The following is a 17,379-nucleotide window of genomic DNA, read 5'->3' on the forward strand; positions in this document are numbered from 1 at the left end:
CTGTGTTTTTTTTTTTTGGGCTGAAAGCACCGGTGTTTCTACAGCCAAGCACTGCAGCATCTCAGCCTCTCAGCCTCATACCTGTTTGATAGCATTTTAATAGAGATTAATCTGAGCGCCGGCTCCATGCAGAGGAAAACTGTGCTGCACGAGAAGAAGGAAGTAAGCTGGCAGTGAACGCAGGGTGTTTACACAAATTCATTCATCTGATCTGCTGGGAATAATCTCAGCTCTAAAGGCAAAGATAGCTTGACTGTCACTTACACAGAAAAAAGAGAGAGAGAGAGAAACGCTTCCCATTTAAATCATTTTAGGCCATTGTAATTGGAAATGTCAGCCTCAAAAGTCAGCCCCGTTGCGGGAAGTTAAAAGGCTTGTTGGCATTAAGACAGCCTTACATCATTCGGAATGAAATTAGGTGCATTTGTTGTTTTTCCCCTTTTTTTCATTTCAGGAAATTTCTCTCTTTCCTCTCCTCCCTCTTTCAACGAAAGGATCCCACTCCACTTTGGTGTGTAACGCCACCATTCAGAAAGAGCAGTGGTCTTCCCTGCGTGTCCACTGATGGCAACAGCATTGAAATGTTGCTTTTTCCTTTTCTTTTTTTTTCTTTTTTTTTGTAGAGGGATCAGATCCGATTGGGTGATGTTTTTACATTTTTCTCTTTAATAGCCAAGTAAGCGGTGTCAGTCAGCATATGCTGCTGAGAGGGGGGATGGCGAGCGCGAGAGCAGTCATTTTCACAATGGCATTTTTTTTCTCCTTTTCTATTTTTTTCTTTCTTTATTTTTTTGATTGTGTATTAACAGTGGTCCCACGGGGGCTGGGGCCACGCTCCCTTTGGGACGTCAGGACGGGAGGCCTGCAGAGCATGGAGCACCTCACATCTCCCTCAATTAATCCACCATTAGCAGCCTTGCATCCACAACTCGGTGCGCTTGGAAAGTGTGTATGTGTGTGTGTGTGTGTGTGTGTGTGTGTGTGTGTGTGTGTGTGTGTGTGTGTGGCTCAAATCTAATTATTCTCTCCCTTCCTCTGAGCCAGGGAGGGAGAGCAAGGTAGAGAGAGGTAGACAGAGAGAGAGAGAGAAAGAGAGAGAGAGAGAGGGAGAGAATTGGAGTATTAAAAAAAAAGCCTATAGCTACGAGGCTGTGGACCACTGGATGGATATTCTCTCTCTCTCTTTCTCTCTCTGCCTCTCTCGCTCTCTCCCTCCCTCCCTCCATCACTCACTCACTCACTCAGACCCTCCTCTCTCTCTCTCTCTCTTTCTCTCTCTCTCTCTCTCTCTTTCACTCCCCCTCTTCCCCATCTCCCTCACTCCCCTCTCTCTATCTCCCTCTCTCACACACACCGAACACACACACACACACAGCTCTCTCTCAGCTCTTTCTCTGTCATGCTCTCTTGCTCTCTCACCCTCTCTCCCTCTCTTTGCTCTCTCTGCCTCAGTCTCTCTCTCTCTCTCTCTCTCTCTCTGTCTGTCTTCCGCCGCTGTAAGTTCATCCACTGTGTCAGGGTGATCACTGGGCTCAGGACTGAGAAGAGTGGGCTTTTTTGACGCTTTCTTTGTGGAGCGGGATGCCTCAACCTCATCCTCAGCAGCCTCAGCTTCAGCAGCAGCAGCCTTAGCAGCAGCGTCCACCTGTGCACCGCGGGACTCTGCCTGGCCGCCTCTCTCCTCCCTCTCTCTCCCCCTCTCTGTCTCTGTGTGGCTCTCTGAGGAGTGTGTGTGGAGCGTGTGCGGAGAGCCGCAGCCGTGCTACCCCCGGCGCATCGCAGGCAGGCAGCAGACGCCTCCTCCTCCTCCTCCTCCTCGGGTTTCAGCTCCGCAGGAGGCGCCCACCGGACCCCAGGGCTGGGAGGGTAAGTCACTTCCACCACCGCGTGCGCGTGGACATCTGTCCACGTCCACAGTCCTTTCTCTCTCTCTTTCTCTCTCGCTCTCTCTCTTTCTCTCTGTTACTGTCGCTTCTCCTTTTTTTCCTCTCAGCATCTACACTCCCGTAATCCTTTACCTCAGCATCCACTCTTTGCTTTTCCACACATTCTCTGAGCGTCCACTCTCTTTTCTCCTTTTCTCTGAGCGTCCACTCTCCTTTTTCCATTCTCTTTTCTTCCATCAATGCAGAGGGAGGAAATGGGTATCCTGATATTTCCAGTAATTAATTCCGCAGTTGGAGGAGCTTGTGTTCTCGTGTACGTGTGTTTATATATTGTGGGTTTTTTTTTCCTCTTTGGGGTGTTTTTTTTTTTTTTTTTTTTGGTGTTTCAATGTATATATGTGCAGAGCCCCGCATCAGCGTTCAGCGTAGAAACGCTCTTTGCTCCTGTCAAGAGTATTGCGAGATATTACCATATTCATGGGCTCTTTGCAATTAAATTGCAATCAGTAAAGGGTCCTGCCAGAAGTGGTGCTTTTTTTTCTATGGGGTTGGAATAGGGCACCACAGAGCTCTCGTGGAGAGAGAGAGAGAGAGAGAGAGAGAAAGAAAGGGAGGGAGAGAGAAGTGGAGTGAGGGAGAGAATACAGATTCACTCAGAGATGCTCAGCAGCCAGGCTGGAAAAAGAAAAAAAATCAGTGGAGGTTTTCATCCAGCTTTTTTTTTTGCCATTTTTTTCACCCTGCAATCAGTGTACCACGCAATTCCATCATAAAGACATTTCAGAGAGAAGCGCGAGAGCAAGGCGCGTGCACGAAAGAGAGAGAAATCGAAGACGAAAACTGAATAAAAAAAGAAGAAATCACACCGAGAGGAGAAAGTGATTGAGTGCACCCAGAGGAACTTTGCTGAAGACAAACAGAAATAGATCTGCATGGAGGGGCATTGATTCATTCTCGGAGTTTGGCGATGGGTGATGGGGGGAGAATCCCTGGCTGCCGGTGTGTGTATGTGTGTGTGTATGTGTGTTTGTGTGCGGAGCTGGAGAGAGAGTGTGTGATGTCTCCTAGGTGGAGAGAGTGCCCTGGGGCTATAATGCTGGGCGAGTGTGCCCTGCGTCAGGGCAGCTGTGTGTATGTGCATGCGTGCATGTGTATGTGTGTGTGTGTGTCTATGTGTTTGAGAGGTGCGTCCCGTTGTTTAGCAGGCTGGGGGGGGCAGCAGGCTGCTACAGCACTGGGATGCTCCACAGCCGCTTTTGTTGTGCTCACTGCTTCAGTCCATCTCTCTCTCTCTCTCTCTCTCTCTCTCTCTGTTTTACTCGCTGTGTCTCACATTCTCCGTCCATCTGCCTCCAAGTCTCTCCTCTCTACCTTCCCCAGCCTGTTTTATGATCTGTCTGTATTAAGATATGGTATAGGGGTGTATATAGGAGTCAGCTTGTTGTTGAAATCCTGTCTTTTCTGAGATCATCTCAGCATGTCTTCGTAGCTTTCAGGTGTTTGCTCGTCTCCTCAGAAGAACTGGTTTATCAAGCAGTATAAAATTGTATAGATTGGGTTTCATTAGTTTTGTCAGTTTTAGGAGAATTTTAGGAGAAATCTTGCTGTCAAAATTAGAAACGTCAAAAAATTATTTGTATTTTCCATTGTTAGAACAAAATTCATTTTGAATTACTTAATGTTTTTATGCCTCTAAAATGTCTCTTCACCCTAAAAATGTAAAATGCCTTGTTCAGCATTAATTTTTATTTGTCATTCTTAATTCTATGCTGCTTCAAAACATTGAAATAATGCTGAAATTATTTGCCTAAACACGTTTCCAATAAAACGTGATATTAAAATAAGGGAAAAAATCAGTAAAACATTTTTTAAAACCTGTCAAACACAATACACAAAGCCAGAGTAAAGCATTGAATTAAAAGTCATCTACATAGGGAAGCAGAGCTATTGATTAAAAAGTAAATCAATAAAACGGAGCATGTTATTTGTATTCATGTGAGCAGATCCGTTAAAATGGGAATATTTTGCACTGACTGCTTGAAATACCATACATTATTAATTATATTTGCTTTCAGCTTTAAGCCCTAAAACTATTCTGATTAGCATGACTAGTGGGATGTTGTCTCAGTGCTGTAATTAAATTTCACATCTACTACATTTGTAAAAAAAAAAAAAATCTACTTCTGAATGTGGACAGTTTGTCAGTGTCCAAATGTCCATGTGTAATAGCACACAGACTGGGTGTTGTAACACGCACCACCTCTTATCCTTGAATCCCAGAATGTGTTTTAGAGAACAGAACACATCAAAAATAGGTTGTTGACATGCTTTACAAAAATTCCCATTGCAGTGTGAGATTCTCCTCATGGTGCAAAAAGACCATTTGCTATTGTGTGCCTCCGTTTTTCATCTCTCTAATTCATAGACAGCTGAAACACTGGAAGTGTGTAATGGCTTGGCCGACATAGTGATGTGTAGGCTGGCTCGAAAGGCCGTGAGCACTTTCCTGAACCCTAACCTGCCTGTGTGTGTTTTGCAGGAAGGCTCGTACAGTGGGATGTTGTCTGCAGCGTGGAGATGGTCAGCAGCTCATGCTCTGGTGCTGCAGGGGGAAGCCAGATCGGGCCAGGCTCTCCACATGCTGGAGACTCAGGTAGGTGCATGCTGAGGTGTGGGGGCAGGGGAGAAGTGGGGAGGGGGGGCAATCCCCTTACCCCATACACGTCCCTGTTTCGCCCCCACCCCCTTGCTCTCCACACCTCTCTTCCACGTCTCCATATGTAATGCTTCTACATTATATAGACACTCCTTACCACAACAGGCTTCACCAGACTGTTGGAAGACAGAGCTAACAGAGCTAACTATGCTACTGCCTCACGTTTTCCTCTGACAGCATGGATTGAACAAAATGCACTGTGTTAATTTCTGTTTGCAGAAGAGCCGTTGATGGGGCCTTGCCTTGTGCCACAAAGCATCTCCAGTCAATTGTTTTGAAAGGCCTTGCCGTTTGCCAAAAATGGCAGAGGACAGTGCTCGCGATTCCGTTATTGCTTTCTCCGTAAAAAAAGACTCTCTTCGGTGACGGGTATTCTTGGGTGGATAATACGGATCACGTTGTTATTGCTTAAGAATACGCGTAGTCGAGGAGAGTCATATCGGCGGTGACGGCAGGGGACTAGAGAGAGAGCACAGCCCAGAGAGCCCACCTGCCTACCCTGCTGCCTTTAGAGCAGGGGCTCTCGCACATGCATACACACACTCACAATCACACACACACACACACGCGTGCGCATTCACGCATGCAAGCACGCATGCACCGAGACTCGCACACTCAGGGCCATTTATCAAGCGAGGAGACAGAGCTGCATCTCCTGTGTTTGTGTGTGATGACTGTGCTGTTGAGTCTCTGTAGATGGGGCTGGCCACTCCTGTTCACCACGTAGCCTTTTTTTTATACTGGACGATTTCTTTCACACACACTCACATACATATATGAAGAAGAAGACAAAAAGGAATGTTTGGGTGGTGTGTCATTTTTATATGATTGCATTTGTATTGATCATCTGCTCATGCTTTCCAATTGCACTGGATTTTTAAAAAAGTGGTCTATAACCTCAGCTATGGTGCCTTACTTTCTTTACTAGGAATATGTACCAAGTTAAGGGCTATGTTTATTTGTTTACTGACTTGTTTATTTACTTCCCGATTGATGTTGATCAGCTTGTGCATTTTCACAGGTAGCTTGGTAAAGGGAGCTGTGTATTCTGGGGTGGCTGGGGTAGGGCTGCAGATGCAAATGCATGTAGTCCACGGTATTTATTATCTGTCCTGAGGACCACACACTCTTCACCTCCCACTCCACCTTTTTCATGCAAATTGATTTTGAAATGACATTTATCGCGTGGGGTTTTTCCGCACGGAAGCCTGCCGCTCCACAAGGGCTGAGGGTATTACCAAAAAAAAAAAAAAAAAAACACACACACACACACACACATACACACAACAAAATGTCCACCAAGCCGGCGAGACAGCTCAATTTATGCGCTGGGGAGGAAGACTGATTCTAAAAGAACACACAGCAGATAAACAATTACCACAGGCTTAGATTGACTAGCGCTCCGCTCACCATGTAGCCACGCACATATCATGAATATGTATCAGTCACCGCATATGATGGTGCATTCTAAACTCTAACACCCATGAAAATCCATTTAAGCAGCGTAATAGGATCTACTTGACTTATGAAAGCATACCCTCAGACATGTCAAATCTTATAAATATACATGAGATCTCTTCTTTTGCCAGGATTCTATTTTCCTTCGTTTTCAGAAAGCGTGAACAAAAAAAAAAATCGTTAAAAAAACAAAACAAAACAAAATGTGTTGATGTATTAACAGGGAGGTTTTTCTAAATCTGCAAACAGTCCAATTTACTCTTGATTATCATTAAGCACATTGAAATGACGCATTAGCATTTCAGACAGACTAAAGAAAACAATTCAGTGGCTCTCCCCTTGATCACCCTGTAATTATGGTTCTTTTGGCTGTGCTTTAATGAACTGTGAGTGGTGGCAGAGGCAGTAAGACCATGTTATGCACCTTTGCCACTAGGGGACCCACACAACTGGAACACACAACAGTGCGTCAGTTTGCCTATGTTTCCTCTTCTGTGGCGTAATTATAGCTTTGAGATACAGTATTATGTTTTCTACTTTAAAGCATTTAGAAAATCGTACCATATCACATGCTTTTCATTGCGTTCAGGGCAGGAAGAGAATGCTGAATATACCATAATATGTCACAAAACAAATAAGAACAAACAAACAATATAATACCAAAGCTCATTTAACTTTCTTGCACTAAACACATTCTAGGACTAATAGGAATTAATGCTAAAAAATATCCCCCTTATCACTAGATATCAAAGTGGTGAACACAGCAGGACCAGGGCTGCTACAAAGAGCCAGTTGGACAAAGAGCACTGAGTTGCCCCTCCCCTCCCTCCTTCAGACTTGTTTTTAACGGTGTATTAATGATGAGCTGTATTATTATCAGTTATATTCGTAAATATATTTTCATTTAATTGATTTGATATGTATATACTGTATAGGCCACATCACAACATTGACAGTACTACTCTGTAATTTAGACCGTTAAATGGAATTGTATGAGCTCATTTTGCTTGTTGCTGATTGTAGACTGTATTTGCTATTTTTAGATTTACAAAAATATTTTTCTTCTGCTGGTGTCACACACATGACCTCAATCTGACAACACATTATAGAATTATTGTAATTATATACAGCAAGGTACCTCAAAATTACTGCACTTTATTGAATTGATATCCATTCTGTATAAATTTGTCCTGCTCTTGAATATCCTGAATAAAGCTCTATTTAAGTGAAATTTATGCATTTGTATATTTTGTCTCAGATGTAATAAATACTCCAAAAATCCCTACACGTCGCACACACCAGTACATTTTTATATTTACTACAGATGAGGCAAAAAAAAAATCCTACCATATATATTTTATATTATCTTATATCAATGGCCCAGTACTTCGACCATTTTTGTCACTGTTCCTATTCCGAAGTACACAGGTCTTTACAGATAACGCTGACATGATTGTAAGTTTGGATTTCCGTGTTCTTATCACAGTTGGGCAGATTATCACCTTCTATCCTGTTTATTCTGCCTGGCTGTGGCCTAAGCTCTTCTGCATGCTTCATCTGCACTAATCCATTTACACTCTTATAGCATAGCTCTGCGAAAGCAGCACTGCGCTCACTAGCCAAACGCACAGCGCTCGCATGCTCTGCCCTAATGCTCATTGTCATCCTTGGAGAGGGACATTTACATGAAGATATTTCTCTGTCAAAGCACAGCTGCCTCTGTCCATCACATCCTCTCTGCGCCAGTCATTCACACGTCAGGCTCGTCAGCTTGTATATGAGTCAGATTCATTCAGCAGCAGACAACAATGCTCACAATTTCCTAGTGGACAGTGCTGAGGCTAGTCTGCTTGCAGTTAGTGAGTTTGAAATAAATCTAATGGGGAAAAATCCCTCTGTATTTTTTTTTTGTTTTATTTTGTTTTATTTTCTACCAATGCCTAAGTGCTAAAATGATGTCTGGTGAAGTTTATTATTAACAGCATGAAGGTTTAGGATTAGGTCAATATTTTGTTGAAGTAAACATTAGGCTCCGGTTACATTTAATAGAAAGTATTTTATTCAACCTACAGTTCATTTGCATTTAATAGATATTTGAATAGATCCCATCAAAATATAGTGTTACCATTCTCCAGTGTAATTAAACAACTCACTGATTTAAGCTACATGAAAGTGAATCATTTTAGATTATTTCCAAAACTCTGGCAATGTGAAATTTATCTCTTTATAAATAGAAGTAGAATTATATATATATATATATATATATATATATATATATATATATATATATATATTAAATAATAAGTTTTGTTCAGAATTATTCATACTAAATACATTCACACAAATGTTAACAAAACAGTAAAAATAAACAATAAAAAACTACATAAGGAAGAGAAGTGAAAAAAAAATGCCTTTCTCTGGGAAGCAATTGCAAATTGGTTAATACCACAATTGGGGGTGTCTCTGTGACCCTTAGAAATTAAGATGTATTCATTATGTTTTTAACACTGAATCTGAAAATACACATACTTACCAAATGACAATTGAAAATGTGTCACGCCCTCTCAGGAAGTTCTTTCTTTCTTTATTTATTTATTTATTTTTGCATGGTTTCTTGCTGACAGTGGCTTAAATAGGTGGAATGTACCAGGGTTGTACCTTTTAGCATGTTGTTGCTGTCATGCAAAAACTCTAATTCCAAAATATTTTATAATGGAAATAAACTAAATATATATATTTATATTGAGTATTTGCATTGGTCTATTCATTATTATATTTATAATAATTGCTAGATTCATATTCTGTTAAAGTAAAAGATTTTTTGTTTTTGTGTGACAACAAGGATCTATTTAGCCAGTTCATCCTTACAGACAAAACATGTGAATTAGACACATGTGACACTGAATGATTTCACATGTGACACTGTAAGGGTACACACTGGCAAAACATGAAGTGTATTTTAATTTTTTACTATTTACTAACTGTACAATTTATTTACTATTTACTCATTTTATTTGAATGAATAATTCTCTTTCCATTTCCATATTATAATCTGGGCTGTACTAGCACTTATATATTGGTACTGCTACATTCTGATATTTTGATTTTAGAATATAAAAAAAAATATTGAAAACAAAGAGAAAAGATGAAGAGAAAATACTTTCTGTTCTCTTTTGATTCTCAGGAAATTCTGATGATGTAACTTCCTGTTGGGTGTGACCACATATTCAACAAATCAATAATCCGGTAGCCCTGAAATTTTGTGTGTGTGTGTGTAAAGCTTGCTCCTAACAGTGTACTTCACTGGAAAACAAAAACGGATGAAAATGGCATTTTGGAACCAAACCCTTCAAATCTAGTCCAAATATAGCCTAGTCAGATGAGGCTATTGATTGGTTCATCACCTCGTATAGGTTGTTCCCAGTGTACATTATTATTTAATACAACATTACACTAATGGGCTTTCAGAGCACACAGCAGATCAATTGGAGAAAATGGTTGTAGGACAGTAGGGCCTTTGCTGATTGCGCAACACACCGTATTCTACTGCTTTTAAAGGATACCCATCTGTCTGAATGCTCCATGCAACCTCTGTTTCCCCTATTGTATTTTATTTCTTTATTTATTTATTCTATTTCTCACATCAGTGATGCAACTGTTAGCAATGAATCATCTAACCACATTGTTTACTAATAGGAACCCACTGGATGACCACTTAGCTCCCCTATTATTGCTTCAGCTCATATAAGGGGGAAGAACCTCAACACCTTTAAGTAGGTTCCTTTATGGGATTTCCTCCCTATGTCCTCATGTATAGCTGGAATGGTTCCCTATCTTGCCTCAACTTCCTTCAGGAGCATAATGTGGTTTCCGCAAATAAGATCTGCAGCATTAATCAATTGGAAATGTGCTGCATTAGCGAGCTGCATTTCCGATGGCTGCCGCCCCTCAGTGGAGCACAAAAGGCAGAGGCAGACATTAAGCTCATATCCCCAGGCTTATTGACTCTTATAACGGGTGCAGATCATCATTATGCTGATACTAAGAGCTGATAGCGCGCACCAAACTCCATTACATTAATTATGTGCGTGCTACTTATTCTTCAGCATATGTGTGTGAAGGGCCAGGTTTCTGCATGTGTGTTGCCCTGTGTGTTATTTTATCGATTCATTTCAGGTTAGCATTGGGCAGTCAAAGCCAGCAGTATTTTTTTTTAATAAGAGCACACTGCTGAAGGGGCTGAGGCTCGTTTAAATAGCGGCTCATGAAATGTATCCACATCAGCGCTTCATAGATAGGAGCTAAGCAATATATTTAAAAAGCAATTTATTCAGCCAGTATTGGAGATTGCGCAGATTGAGTGGAGGAGTCACATCCACTACTTCCAAATTCTCCATGGACACCACTCATCCCATTCCGGCGCAATCGCTCTCTCTCCCTCTCTCTCCCTCTCCCTCTCCACTCCTTTATCTCACCCCACTTCACAAACTCTTGTGACTAATATTTCTCCAAGAGGAGTTTTGAGTAAAAACCATTTCGGTTTGGAAAATCCCCAGTAGTCTGGAGAGGAGTGACTTGAATGAAGCTGAAGGACGCTTAATGCCGCTCTGGAATTTAATGTACAAGGCGCAGAATGATCACATACACAAGTTTTGTTTCATAGTTTAATCATTGCATTAATTGCATTAGTTAAGAATGCTCCACTCATCAAAATAAAGGTCCTTTAAATGGTTCTTTGAGCGAAGCCCTAGAAGAATCAGAAGCTCTAGAAGAACTCCATTGGTTCCATTATAGACACAGAGAGAGATCAATTGTATTAGATCCATAGGTGTGAAGGTTCTTTGCCAAATGCGAGGGTTCCTCTCTCTTGTAATCATGGGGTCTCCTTCACCAAACGTTCTTCAGAAGAAGAAATTTCTTCTTAAAACCCACTTACGTTTTTTTTGCGAGGAATTTGACATTCACCAGTGTTTTCTTCTTTGTATTTGTTCAATTTACCAGGCCGATGGGATCCATCATTATAAGAGCATAGCTGTGAATAGTTCTGTGTCTTAAAACACATTAGAAATCTGACGTAGTTGAGTCTTTGTTTTTGGGCTTTTCTCAAGAATAAATGTAAGAAAATTCTCAGAATGACTGAGAACTGCTGACACTGGTGAATGAGGCCCATCTGTTCTTCATGGAACCAAAATGGTTCTTCTGTGGCATTGCTCAATAAAACCCTTTGAAGCACCTTTATTCTTAAGAGTGTAGGTGTATGTGTGCACATGCACCAGTCTCTGTGAATATGTGTGTGTGTGTGTGTAGCCTGTAGGTCTGGCCCATTGATGTGTGCTCTGCTCCAGAGGTGCAGTGGGTGATAATTCATGGCTTCAGCAGGCTTTCATTCGTCTCCCCTGTTCTCTCTCTCTCTCTCTCACACACACAGAGCTATGTAAACCCCGTCTCTTGCTGGATGCACGCTTAACAAGGGCCAGGCCTCCTGCTACCACCATGAGCTATCACCTCCCAGGGCGAGAGAGAGCAAGAGAGAGAGCGAGAGAGACAGAGAGAGAGAGAGTATGATTAATCAGTTCTCCTAAATGCTGGCTGCCCCCTAGAGACCCTCGCTCATGCTGAGACTCAAAGGTATCTCCCACCCATGAACACAGCGTGCTCAATCTTAGTGGAAAGGATTATTGTCCCCCCCCCAAAAAAAGCACAAAAAGAATAAATGGGCGAAAGATGTGCATTTGCAGTGCGAGTTCAGGCCAACATGTACTGACTGCTTTTCTCTTCTGCGGCACAACTCTTGCAGTATCTCTCTCGCTGTCTTTTTCTCTCTCTCTCTGGCTCACTTAAGCCCAGGCCAGTGTTATTGATAGGGAATAATCTGTAGCGGCGCAGGAGCGCGCAGGCGCTTCAGCTGCGCCTCTGGGCTTAGACAGAGGAGATCTTATTGCACAGTCAGGTCACTTTTATTGCCAATTCACTTCAGCCCTAAACGAGCCTCTCTGTGCAGAAACAGGACGTTTGTCCTTGATTGTGTTTTAATGTGGAAATGTTCATTAGCTGGGAAAACTTTGCAGTTCTCGTGTGGAATATTTCACATGATCTAATGAGAGGAACACACCCCACACTTGGGAAATAGCTTAAATTAGTCATTGTGAAATGAAATCTAAAAAAAAAAAAGGGGGGGGGTGCTTGGCACCTGCATTGCGTAACACTTGGCAATCCAGTCGCAACGATAGAACTACTATGTGAGTCTTTTGCTCTTAAATGAAAAATGATTACAGTCCAAACAAACAAACCTCTTAAATGAAGTTTTATTGAGTCGCACTAAACCTAAGAGCTTTCCCGTTCCAAAAGACATTAAGAGATCCCGTTTCAAATTCTGTCTGAATCTCTAGAAAGCAGTTTCATCCACACTTTGGCCCGGAAGACTGTTTTAAATGGAGCTGTTTATCCTACTGGTGTAATGTGGTCTTGTATGGTCTCCCCATTGTTCCACTCGGTTGGCCACGGTGTCAAATCCAGTGATGTTTTCTGGTGTGTCATTCAAATGCAAAGCAGGGGCATCCAGACACTTGCCCCAGACTCTGTTATCTACTGAGTCTCGAGACACTGCCTTTTCCTCGTTGATGTGTGAATGGCTGTGCCGTCTGCAAAGCGCAACAGAAGAAGAATATGCTTTCCATTATAGCGCTGTGAGGGCTGCTTCGAGCGAGAAAGACAGGATTGCATATTCAAGGTCTGATATTAAGTGCTGAACATGCTGTCCTGCAGGCTGCTGGAATGATCTACAGTGGCCTCAACAATATGAAGTGAGTGTCGGAGTGTGTGTCCTCCCTCTGACCCCATTCTGCCTTTCCGCTGTTGTACATTATTATGAGCATTTCCAATGACTCCGTAAAGATGCTCTGTTGTCCTGTTTGTCTATGGCCTCACTTTAGCAATTATAAGACTACAAATCCGGAAAACAACCGCAGAACTGATTCATGATTCGATTTCTTCACTTTCACATCCAAACAGCCGGCCTTTACATTTTAGGACCATTTAACGAATTGAAATGACCAAAAATGACAATCTGAACAATGACAAATGACAATCAAAAATCTGAAGATAGAAAAACAAGGTTTTGCCGAATCACGTCGACATGCGTCCACATCCGCAGTTTCAGAATTCTGAATGGTTGCATATATTACAACCCTGTTATCAACCCTGCTTCCAGGTTGCAACCTCTCATACGTTTACTACTTCACCGAGTCAGAGTCCTTCCCTGTCGTTCAGCGCTGTTGTTAGCGGCGCTCATGCTAACCTTATGTATTTGATATGACTCATAAGTGCAGCCACTTGTCTGGCTCCGCCATCCACGCCTATGGAGTTGCAGAGAGAGCGTAGAGAGAGAGAGAGAGAGGAAGCCGAGTGCCCCAGTCAACTTCCTGCACTCAGAGTGTCACCATGACTCTCTTCACTAAGAGTGAACTCAGTGCTCTGGCCCTCCACTGCCGCTCACCCTCAGTCTGGCCTACCAGAGCTGGTCCAGCACGGCATGAGGCAGCTTCAGTGACTCAGCTCAGTGGGAAGCAGTTTGGGAGCAGTTTATTTAGTGCTGCATTATTGATGAGGCACGAGCATGTTCTCTCAGGCCGAGACGTTATGGTGGCTAATTTCGATGCTCGCTGCTGACATCATCGTCACCACACTTACAGGGTGTGAGGGAGGCCTGGTCAGCCTGCAGAGGTGGTGAAAGCTGCCGAACACACTGGAGCTGAACACAGGGCTGGAGGAAATGAACAGATTGCTGAGACTAATAATAATAATAATAATAATAATAATAATGATAAGCTATATTGGCTGTAGGGATCTATGTGAAATACTTTATATTTTTCAAAAACCTTGCATCTTCATTTTTGCCATTTTCACCTTTTTACATTATTTCAAATGATCAGTTGTCCAGTTGTCCTGTCAGAATTTCATGATGAATGAACCAATAGAAATGCTCCATAATTACTCCAAGGAAAACTTTTACATCGACTTCCGTTGCATGTGAAGAAGGGGTTTCCCTTCTCCTGTAAAGTTGATATTTTAATATATAGTTTGCCACTGATCATTTTGCATGGCATTGACCATTTAAAGAGTGTATATAATGCAACAACAACAACAACAAAAAGTACTATGAGGCAGGGAGATGCCGGCTTGGAGAAGGGAAAGTGCTGGGTAAAGACATCAGTCCTCAGACTTCAGGTTTTAAATGAAAGAAACCTAATATTCCTCCTGAATTAATTGCTTATGCTTGCTGATTTCCTCATGCAGCTCATTTTCTAATGTTACTCGATACATCCCTTTTTCATTGATCAGTTACTATGCTTTATTAACAGAACTGGGCCCTGCGCCTTTGCTTCCCTCATTCAGTCCCGAAGGGATGAAAGTGAACTAAACCTCATGCATGGACATAAAAGTTACACCGTCTTCTGTGTTCCATTAAAAGTCATAATTACAGGCGAGCACTTTGTCATAATGAGAGCATGACAAAACGACACTCCTCTCTCTCCCAGGTCAAACACCGGCAGATGGAGACTGTCGACGGCGTCGTTTGCGCACAGAATTAATTAGCAGTCACGGCAGCTGACACATCAGTTTCACACTGACCTGCAATTAAGAATAACACTTCATTTTGGAGTATTTGCATGGGACGGCCATCTTATTGGCAATGGCCCGAGCTGCTTGATTTATAATTAATGTTTCTTGGGTCTCTGTGGTGCGGTGGGAATGAGGTAGAAAATGCAAGGAAGGCTGCAAGTGGACTGTGGGAGGCTGTACACAGGCATATTTTGTAGTAGCTGATGTATTTCTGATATGCTGTGTGTGTGTGTATGGGGGGGGGTCATAGGAGGACAGAGTGTGTCTGAATCGAGGGGGGAGAAGATGTGTGTTTGCTTTATCCAGCTATGCAGTAAGGCAGGGAGGCAGGCAGACGGGATGAAGGCAAGGAAATGCATTTGCTCTGCAGCTCCACCCAAAGTGCAAATGTTGCAGGTTATTTCCATGAAGTTTCATCATGATAGCGGCCAGGACACTCCACTCTCTGGTAATCTGTTGTTCTGCACCAGAGTGCTGTTTGCCTTGGCAAGAGCACCCCGCAGCCCCAAACACTGCAGCTTTCGGGCTGCCATGTATTGGATTTGGGAGGTGTGTGTGTGAGAGAGAGAGAGAGACAGAGACAGGAATAGAGAGAAAGAGAGAGATTTGAATGTGTATCTGTAAATGTTTATTCTAGGTACTGTATTTGTGTATGCAATTAATCACCAATAATGAATAGTGCACCATGTTGGATGCTGCATAATTCAGTGTTTATGACTGCAATATTTGCATTTCTCACTTGCATGTAGCAGCCATGAACTTTGCTGGGGTCTATTACACTTAAACACAGTCTAAACTTTTTAAATGCTACTGTTTCTGTTCTTTTTTTCCCTTGTTTTTTGGTTTAATAATATCAGAGAACATGAGAAATACATGAATTCTGCGAAAGTGTGAGAAAAGTAAACAGCCTGAAGTGAACTGGTGAAATATAAATGCGCTATGAATGTTGAATCCATGCAGGTTTTCGTTACTGTGCTCTTTGTTAATTAGATGCCATTTTTATTGCCAACAGCCTGTGGGGTCCCTGGTAGACTACTGTAATGATATTTGAGTCTATAAATAAAACATTCTAACCAACGATTAAATCTTGTCTGACCTTATTGGTGTGTATTGCAGCCACAAGGCCAAAAAAAGATGCTCCAGGTAATAATTGCATGTGAAAAAAAGGTCTGTGTTAACATTAAAATATGCTTATTAGCCTTCTTCTGTGAGTCTTCAATTGCAGAATTGAAGGCAGGGTATTGGAACAAGTCCTTTATTACCTGGGATTGCTCTCTTTTTTTCTGAGATTAAAAGGAAATACAGCCGAGACTTCAAGCCATTCCTGCACCTTTTTATTCTCCGCGAGACGGAGGAGAGTGTCCTGCTGTGGCCAGCTGGAGCGCCAACCAAAATTAATGATGAAGTGCCGTCCTGGCGTCCTTAGAGATGAACCCTTGCGTAGTGCAGTAATGGACGTGGCTCCAAAACGTGGAGGAGGTGCTCATTTTGTAACAAGCTCTAATCCCATTGTTTGATCTAATTATCCTGCTTGTGCGGCTGTGCTGACGAAACCAATGAGAAAGAGCAGATCAGCAGGCCTCTGTCTAACCACACAGACACACTCCCGCAGCCAGAGACAAACAGACAGACAGACAGACAGCACAGAGGAGCGCTGAGCGCTGAGGCGTTGGCAAGGCGTCTAGATATTATCCAGGTAACAATGAGAGATTACATCATATCAGCTGGCATGAATCCTTCAAGGTTTCTTATTGATTCTCTTAGCAGCCGGCGACTATTGTCCAAGGGTACGCAATGGAAAGCCATTGAACTTAAATGGTAAAGCAGTTACGACAGTCCAGGGATTTGAAAGACACTCATGAAGAAAAAAAGGGCTTCTGCAGAGGGGCAGTAATAGAAAGCGACCAATCACAGGGTGCGCTGGAGTCGCCTGAGTGTGTTCCCTCTTTAACAGGATGAACCTAAGGATGGTGGTGGTTTTTGGCCCTGTCGGTGCAGGTTGGCCTCCTCACACCCAAGCATGGGTTATCCCAATGGTCCCCATCGCAAGGCATTGACGAGACGGTAGGAGAGCAGAGGAGCGTTGGAGGTGGGTATCGACCGGGGGGGGGGGATGTTGAGGGGCACAGACTGTCTTAGGACAAGGGGGCCAAGCACTTCGGACTGCGCAAATCAAGGTAATTATGATGGACCGAAGGTGGGCGATCGATGGCTGATTACTCCAATGAAACACAACATCTGTTCGCTGTCACTCTCCGACAGATCGCTTTGATAACATTTCATTATGTGAGGGGTCATTGCACCAATTAGATTACGCCTCAATTATTCCAGAAAGTGGGATTGATAAGGCAGGAGAAAGTCATAATTGATTTGCAAATCTGAAGTGTGGAGAGATTCTTTTATCCAAAGCTGGTGGCATATTTGTGTAGACAGCTTATGACAAGTACATGTCTTATGTCAATGCCTTCAGGCTAATGATTAATTTGTGCAACACATGTCATCATAAGGCACGTACATACAATAACAAAAGAAAGGTGGTTTCTTAAATGGACAACGAACAAGGAACATCTCATAAATCTGTACTTGATATAATGTTCTGTGTTTATGGGAAGCATAATAAAGCCATGTAGAGCCTTCCACTCTTCACACAGATCAGGTGGTACAGTGCTTCCTTTGCCTTTCATGGGTTCAGGCTGC

General features: G+C 42.6%; 1 protein-coding gene across 11 annotated transcripts in view; it reads left to right on the forward strand.

Moving 5' to 3' along the window:
- Window positions 1–1,344: 1,344 nt before the first annotated feature.
- The window catches only part of dpyda (dihydropyrimidine dehydrogenase a), a 200,244-nt gene continuing 184,209 nt past the window's right edge, over window positions 1,345–17,379 (forward strand). For 10 of the 11 annotated variants that reach the window (XR_011979708.1, XR_011979709.1, XM_072679647.1 and 7 more), the window contains exons 1-2: window positions 1,345–1,866; window positions 4,426–4,539. Coding sequence is in view for 9 of the 11 variants with exons in the window: in XM_072679647.1 (XP_072535748.1) it covers window positions 4,444–4,539 (96 nt within the window). In the remaining 2 variants the exon portion in view is untranslated. Of the gene's footprint in view, window positions 1,867–2,495; window positions 2,886–4,425; window positions 4,540–17,379 lie in introns of those variants that run through there. The other variant, XM_072679649.1, reaches the window with a different exon arrangement.

This window comes from Salminus brasiliensis, chromosome 5 (assembly GCF_030463535.1).
Source record: "Salminus brasiliensis chromosome 5, fSalBra1.hap2, whole genome shotgun sequence".
In the NCBI taxonomy this organism is placed as follows: Eukaryota; Metazoa; Chordata; class Actinopteri; order Characiformes; family Bryconidae; genus Salminus; species Salminus brasiliensis.